This window comes from Limulus polyphemus, unplaced genomic scaffold (genome assembly GCF_000517525.1).
Source record: "Limulus polyphemus unplaced genomic scaffold, Limulus_polyphemus-2.1.2 Scaffold2009, whole genome shotgun sequence".
Lineage (NCBI taxonomy): Eukaryota > Metazoa > Arthropoda > Merostomata > Xiphosura > Limulidae > Limulus > Limulus polyphemus.
The window spans coordinates 165,071-173,249 of record NW_013667619.1 but is presented as its reverse complement, the minus strand read 5'-3'; the positions used below and the strand labels follow the sequence as shown (position 1 = coordinate 173,249).

General features: G+C 32.4%; 1 protein-coding gene across 1 annotated transcript in view; it reads right to left on the bottom strand.

The window, feature by feature from the left end:
• Positions 1 to 589: 589 nt before the first annotated feature.
• LOC106465644 (atrial natriuretic peptide receptor 1-like) overlaps positions 590 to 8,179 on the bottom strand; it is a 37,217-nt gene continuing 29,627 nt past the window's right edge. Inside the window, exons 11-15 of the mRNA XM_022393584.1 lie at positions 7,836 to 7,904; positions 7,210 to 7,384; positions 6,641 to 6,739; positions 2,126 to 2,217; positions 590 to 810 (exon numbers count right to left, since the gene is read on the bottom strand). Of these exons, the coding sequence (XP_022249292.1) occupies positions 736 to 810; positions 2,126 to 2,217; positions 6,641 to 6,739; positions 7,210 to 7,384; positions 7,836 to 7,904 (510 nt within the window). The 3' untranslated portion in view covers positions 590 to 735. The remainder of the gene's footprint in view (positions 811 to 2,125; positions 2,218 to 6,640; positions 6,740 to 7,209; positions 7,385 to 7,835; positions 7,905 to 8,179) is intronic.

Genomic DNA, 8,179 nt, shown 5'->3' with positions numbered 1-8,179 from the left:
TTTTTTCTTTCTCATGTGTGATGCAAGTTCTTTATTTTTGCCCCTAATTTTTCCCTACTACTTATTATGTAATCATAAAATAACGCAATATCGTGCTTAGAAGTCAGAAGAGAAAATAGTTCTACTAGTATTGACTTCTGACAGTTTTTTTATTTTAACTTAATATTTTTTTTATGATAAATTTCCATTTTTGTTTCTCACCTTTTTAATTCTTTCGACCTAACATTTACTTGCTAATCGACTTTTATATCCTGTTTTATTTTACTTTATCAATACCAAATATAGATTCTCTTCTACATTATTCTTTTAAAAACAAAACGTTTCTAGTCTCTTTATATCTAACATTTTCGTGTCCTGTCATATTGCCCAAAGAAATTAGTCAAACTCGCAACACTGGTTGAAAAGCTAATCAAAACACTTCCTGTCATGGTAGGTAGTCTACTTTCCGTAACCATGACGCCACTTCACATTTTCTTGCGTCTTACTTAACATAGTAATTCGTCCCTGAAGAAGAAAGGCCAACCTTTCGAAAGCGCAATGGTTATGCAGTTTCATATTTTTATTTTTAATTGATTTTTTATACCTACGTGCTTCCCTATCATCAAGAATCGTAAGTTAGAGATGATTCAAAAACCATAATGTATTAAGAAACCAAATTTTCAGTACTAATTTCAAGTTTTCTAGTCTTCAAAACTGGAAACATTCCTCTTCCCATTACCGTCCACGTGAAGAACTTTATTCAGAAATCGGTTCCTTTTGAGGTGTGGTATCTTCACCTTCCAACCAGTACGTTCGCATAAACCCTTTACCCTGTAAATGTTTCATATGCATTATATTACACACATGTATTTATTATCACCGAATATTAATGGAATGTGATAGAGACAAAGTTTTACAGAGTGGTTGAAGACTATTTTGCCAGAAGTTAGTTCAATCTGTCAAGAAATATGTTTGATTACCTATGAGAGGCTATTTGATACACACTATTTTTCAGTAGCATGGCATGGTTTTGTAAATAGTTGCACAAGTTTTTAATGTGTTGTATAATAGTGATTAAATTTTGCTTAGACACTGATTTAGAGAATAGTTAAGTAGGTATTTTATTTTCGTGGAAACAAGTTATATAACCGGTGTTCGGGACTGTGGAATTTGGAGGACAAGAATAAATTAATTTTCGGTCCGTGTGAAGCTCTAAATAGAACTAACGAACCTGTGGGCCTGTGGCCCAAATTTACAGGGCCGCTATAATGCAAATTTAATTTTCCAAGCTACAAACGTTAATTAGTAGGCTTACTTATTTACTGTTTTAACCCATTAACTGCTGATTCGCCTTATTAGGTACGGTCCGCCTCCGGCAGTTGAATGCGAGTGACCTGTATACAGCGTACGGCTCGCAAACAACGCGTTTAAAGGAGGTGCAGTCAAAGTGTTAATGTAAATCCAAGCAAAAATTTTGGGGTTCACTTTCGGGAAATTCATGTAAAACTGTTTTCGCGAAATACCCAGGTTTGTGCCAATCTCGGGACCGAGACGATTCGTTTGGTACCATTAAGAAGTCGGTGCGATTAGCGGTTTAGGAGAAGTTACGTGACACACACACAAACAGAATCTTATTATATAGATATACAATAATCCATGAAAGCTTATGCAAATGTATATCATATGAAATGAAAAATTTTATGATACAGTATCTATCTATCTTAAAACGCCACCTAGTGGTGCTGAATTGATACGATTCATTAATGATTCCTCTCCTCCATCAGTGACGTAGCCACCATTTGTGCAATTAGTTATCTTTGTGGTAGGAAGAAATCTAGAGATTCTACAATTAAAAATTTATTGATACATTTTTCTAGAAAAGTAGTTTAAGCAGCTTATTTTAATTGAAGTGATGGTAATGTTAGAAAAACAAATATAATAATACTTGCGATTGGTGTCCATTTCATTGGTGTCAGAATAATTATTAGATTAAAATGATTGTCATCTTATTTCTGCCAAATAATATGCACATTAAAAAGGAAATATCGTCGAGATAAGGTATACTAAAGGTTACATAATGTCTCTACAGTAAACAAGTACACAAGAAGAAATATACTCTAACAAACAATTACATATTACTACTTACTTTGAGTTCAATGTCTCCTCGAGCCGACAGACGAAATTTTCCAAAAATGTCGAGAATGGTTTTGGTTTCATGGCTCACATGAATCTTCAGAGCTAGAAATAAATATAAGTTGCCTGATTACACTCAGTTGGGTATATAATTCTTGTGTGTATATACATATATTTATATCTGTTATAAAACTATTTCTGATGTACCTTTTTCCCAACTGTCACTAATAAGATAGATAAAATACTTCAAAGTTTCCTAAGACATGCCTATTTAAGAAAAGTAAAGTTTAGAAATATACGGAGCAAAAAGGCTTCAGGAATTTTGCTTTTAAACCCCCTACAAAACAGAATTTGTTTTTTTCCGAATATGAAGCAATTAATCTATCTCAGCAGCTTTTCCTAACTTAATGTTCCTCGCAGCTTCATTTACTCCAACTTCTCAACTAGTAATTCTCTAGTTATTGTGTCAAACGCAGCTTTCAAGTCTACATAAAATACATATAACCTCCCTTTATTCAATTCAAACAGTTTTAAATTATACATACACACACACATATATATTATCAATTGATATCCTCCCTTTTTCTAAATCCCATTATACATACATGCATATATATTAACAATTGATATCCTCCCTTTTCTAAATACCATTATACATACATACATATATATTATCAATTGATATCCTCCCTTTTTCTAAATACCATTATACATACATACATATATATTATCAATTGATATCCTCCCTTTTCTAAATCCCATCTGACCTACAGATGAAACTTAATTCTCTCCAGCCCCTTCTCAGCTTTTCTTCGAACATTATTGTAAACAATGTGTAAGCTGTTGATGACAAAAATCCTCCTCTGTAATTCTACTTCATCTTGATCCCCAGATTCACCGTTTCTATTTTTCCATTCTTCAGTGCATATTCTTGTCCTTTCTTCCAACATAGTTGCACCTAACTTATAAGCATTTGATAACGAAGCTACTCGTCTATAATTATTACTTTTTCAATCTGAAGGAAATCCCTTTGATTCTTCTAAAAATAATCTTGAGCAGATATCCCTCCCTCATTTTGGATTTCATCTATTCCACCAGGCTTTTCTCTCATAAGTTTCTTCATAGAGTCCTTAACCTCTTCTAATGTAAATCCTTTCATTCGTATTTCCTCATTTGTTTCTCCACATTTTGGAGAACCCCTTTTGTCTTCTCTTTTTTTTACTTCCTTTTTATATATTTTTCTATTCAATTTTCTCATAACGTACTCTTCTATCTCATTATCTTCAATCATATCCTTTCTATTTTCATTTATTTGTGTCTACAAATCTTGTTCCGTTCTTACCTGCTCAATTCTGCTGTTTCTAACTACTTTCGGTTTTCTTTCTTAGTCTCTCAAAAATGTTTTATTCATATTTTTCTTGTTTATGACATTTCAATATTTCTTCTTTCTCTTTTTTAATATTATTTCTTACTTTCCTCGACCGATTACGTAACTTCTTTCTCTTTTTTAATATTCTTTCTTGCTTTCCTCGGCCGAATACGTAGCTTTTCTCTTTTAATATTCTTTCTAGCTTTCCTCGGCCGAATACGTAACTTCTTTCTCTTTTTTAATATTCTTTCTAGCTTTCCTCGGCCGAATACGTAACTTCTTTCTCTTTTTTTTTGTATTGGCCATCCCACCAAGTTGATATTTTTGTTTCTTTCTTATCCCACATTAAGTTTCTAAATTTCTATTTCATAATTAGTCGCCTCACAAGTTCATTTACCCCCTTTTTCTCCTATTTTCTTGTATGATATTTTCTTCACTTTCACTATCCTCTGTTTGTATCTTTTGATATCATATTTTTCTCGCCTATAAATATTTTTGTCATGTCTTTTTACTGTGTTTTTATTATATTACACTTCTCTCTTTTTTTCATTGCCACTACTGTCGGATGATGGTCGGATTCAACTTTCTTCTGTACCTCAAAATATGCTACTTATTTATTCTCTTCTAGATTCAAAATTGAATAATCAACGACTGAATTTCCCCTACTTGCTAATTTCATCAGTATTTTATCTTCAACTCCATTATTATTACCATAAGGATCTCTTCCCAATTTTAAAAGTTTAACTTCATCTTTTAATATTTTATTTTTCTCTTTTCTTTATACTTTCCTAAACACCATTCTTCCTGCCAAGTGTCTTCTTCCCATTTTCTTGCCTTAAAGTATTCTAATATTATCTATGGCTTTCCTTCCTGTTCTACGCATGGTTGTTCCTTTATTATCTTAATAGCTCCCCTGTAGCTATGTTATTAACAAATACCATTATGTTACACATTTCTTCATTCTTCTGCAACAATCTATAAACTACAAAGTTGGCTTTATGTTGTTATTGACTCACCACTGGCAAAGCTACAGCTTTTCCAATTCCTATTGTTATTCTTCTTACTGCTTTCTTTTCTTATGACGCTTTGCACTTTTACATGATTAATTGAATATAACTGATAACTTTATCTTATTCCAATCTTTATTACTTCTAATATTTCTATGAAACCCACAATATCAAATTGCTCTAAATACTTCCACAATTCCGTCTTTATTTTCATTCCTGCTACATTCCATCTGACACATTAGTATTATCCCGTTTTTCCACTTTCCTCTTTTTTCACCCTTTCCACTGCTTATTTGTAATTAAGCAAAAAGCTACACAATGGGCTATCTGTGCTCTGCCCACCACGGGTATCGAAACTCGGTTTGTAGTGTTGCAAGTCCGCAGACATACCGCTGTGCCACTGGGGGGGGGGGCCCTTTCCACTGTCTTATCGATTTTCTCATTCTCCAGCTTTTTCTCCCACTTTTGTTTAAAACTTTTGTGTTTCTTCTTCACTGTTTTCTTTTAGACTTTCATTATTTATATTCAAGATCTTCTATTTTATTTTCATTCTAACCTTCTGCAAAATCTACCTTTACATCTTTTTCATTATCCTCTGAATTTTTGTTTTTTCTCAATTCTGACTCGAGACCGATTTTTTAGAAACGTATAGTCTTCATCAATACAAATATTTATCTCTTTTCTCTTCCTTTATTATGTTGTTTTATTACCACACATTAGATTTACTGAGTTCTCTTAGACACCCACTCCTTGGTTAGTCTTCTGCTAAGTAAATATCCAGTTGCCATTTGAGAATTTTGAAAATGTTTCCCAAACTTATGTTTTTGCCGCTCTTTCACACTGACAGCGTATAACATATCAGTTGAATCAGGCTTAGGCGCGATAGTTGAAATTTGATAGGTGTAGAAATCCACTTCTAATGCATTTAAGGCTGTTTCTCTTAACTACTTTGACTAATTTATTCAATGAGTTGCTCAAATTATCAGGCGCAAGCTAGTTTGTTTATTTGTTTACCCGAATCATAGCCTATGCAAAAAAGGGGCTAAACGGTAGGTCACAAAAACCTATTAAAATGTAAGCATAGCCGCCCCTAATTTTGATCAGAGGAGCAACCAGTCAGCACCATCCGCCGTCTGAAGCAGCTATTCGTAACCGAATAGCGGAATTGGTTGTCACTCTTATAAACACACCCACAGTTGAGAAGGGGAAGCGTGTTTGGTAATACTACGTCTTGAACCACAGATCTTCGGATTCCTAGACAAATATTTTAAGCACTAGACCACACGCGACCCAGGTACAAGTAATCATACCAATCAAGCTCATGACAAGCTCTACCTTGACAATAACCTAAAGATTCTGGAACTAACAAGGAATTACTAAGAAGATAAAATTAAATATCTGAGCTATACCGTGTAATTAGAAACAATATAACTATATATTTTTACCTTTAGTTTAAAACAAAGAAGAAAATGAAAGTGGTCTTTTAACCTATGCCCAACACTGTGTGCACACAAATCTAATTTAAAATGCATAATGTTATTTACTATTCCATTTTTTTTGTGGTAATATGTTTTAGTGTGATCCCACATTCATGGTAGTTTTACAACAAACTAAAAGGTTTATTGCGTTACGATTACTAATGTTAAGAAAAAAACTTAGTCCGGGGAACGTAATAAAAAGAGTTATTGCTGTTCAACATAAAATGCTATTTTCTCATTACTTTATAATCTTTGCTATTTGTTTTTTACCATAAGTCACAGGTATTGCATCATAGGGGCGTTTAATTATTTCTGATTATATTCTACAGATATTTCATCTTTAATCAGTATAATACCCCCCAGTGTAAATATCTGATTTATGTTCAACATAGTTCTTATTTTTACCATTAGATTCCATCCAAGCAGTCAACAATATAACATTGCTTTACCTTCATCACTGTCCTCCATATTGTATAATTGTTCCGTGTTTAACATAATTCTTAATTTCACTGTTAGATTTGTCCCTAGCAGTCAACAATATAATAATGTTTTATCTTCACCGGTTTCGTCCATTCTACATATTTTATCCCAGCAGCCAACAATATATCTGTTCCTTACTTTATATCATTGCCTTCCTTTCTACATAATTGATTTATGCACAACACAGTTCCTACCTTCTCCGTTAGACTCCATCCTGGACGCAGTGTTCACAGTGTCACCAAATAAACAATACCGAGGCATTCTAAGGCCGACTACCCCCGCCACACAAGGACCTAATGAAACATGCAGAAAGCAGAAAATATTATAAACATGCTTTTAAATATTTTTTATTAAATATTATATTGTTTATTATAAATAAGAGCAGTATTATTAAATTTCACATGAATTTATAACACGTGAAAGTTATTGCTTTATAGGATTACTCTGTCAAGTTGTTAAATTTTTTTGTAAGGTAAACTAAGCTGTTTGTAAAATTACATTTATTCCGAATTTATTAATAAACTGTATAATACCCCAAATCACACATAATACGAAATATATTTTAATTCATGAACTTCTTAGAATAACTGTGTTAGGAAAACTAACCAAAATTCACAATGGATTGAAATGTTGAAATACCTTTAGAGATGATTATTATTTGCTTTTAGAACTGGTACTATCACATAAAAATTACTTGAAAAATATACACCATACTTTTATGCAGTAGTGATTATTTGGGATATTATATTATCAAATATCATACCCGAATGAATTCCGATTCGTAACTTCAACTTTCTCTCAGGCCGGTGTCGGATTTTAAAATTTCCTATTGCAACAAGCAAATCAAGGGACAAACGAGCTATTTCTCGCGCATGCTCATTACCATTTTTGACTGGCAAACCAGAAACCACCATGTAGGCATCACCGATAGTTTCCACCTTTGAAAACAAAACCTCTGATAATTAATGTCTAGCCTTAGTTCATGTGGTTTAGATATATATATATATATTTTGTATAAATTAAAATGCCAAAAATTGAACTAAAAAGGAGAAAATAAAATTATTAGACGAGAAAGGATTCTGTTAATCATAACAGTTACTGTAAAATAGCCACATTTCTTTGTTAATTATACACGTATAAATATATTTTTACAGTACACTTAGAAATAAATGCTTGGAGATATAAATAAAAAAAACACATAATCTTACAATAGTTAAATACATATTTTACATGGTATTGTATGTTTTTATTCAAGTAATGATTATTCGAATATCGGTATTTACTAATATTTCAGTCTTAAGTTTACACTATATTGCACGTTTGTTAAAATAAAGGTGTGCTACAAGCAACAAAAGTTACATAAAAGGAAAGACTGTCCAAAAACATTACCTTGTACACATCATAGTTCTCGATGGTGGAGTCAAAACAAGTGTAGAGGTCGTTTAAAAAATCAACAACCTGGACAAAAACAATGTAAGAATGTATTATAAAGCCATGAAGATCAACAACCTGGACAAAAACAATGTAAGAATGTATTATAAAGGCATGAAGATCAACAACCTGGACAAAAACAACGTAAGAATGTATACACCTGGAAAAAAGTTAAGCACCCCCAAATATTTTTCAGGATTGCTTAATGAAAATAAGGTTTAATTTTCATGATGTTGAGCAATGTTCATAATTTCAAACATAATTAAAAGGATGTGAGCGTTCAGGTGTGACATTTAAATCAG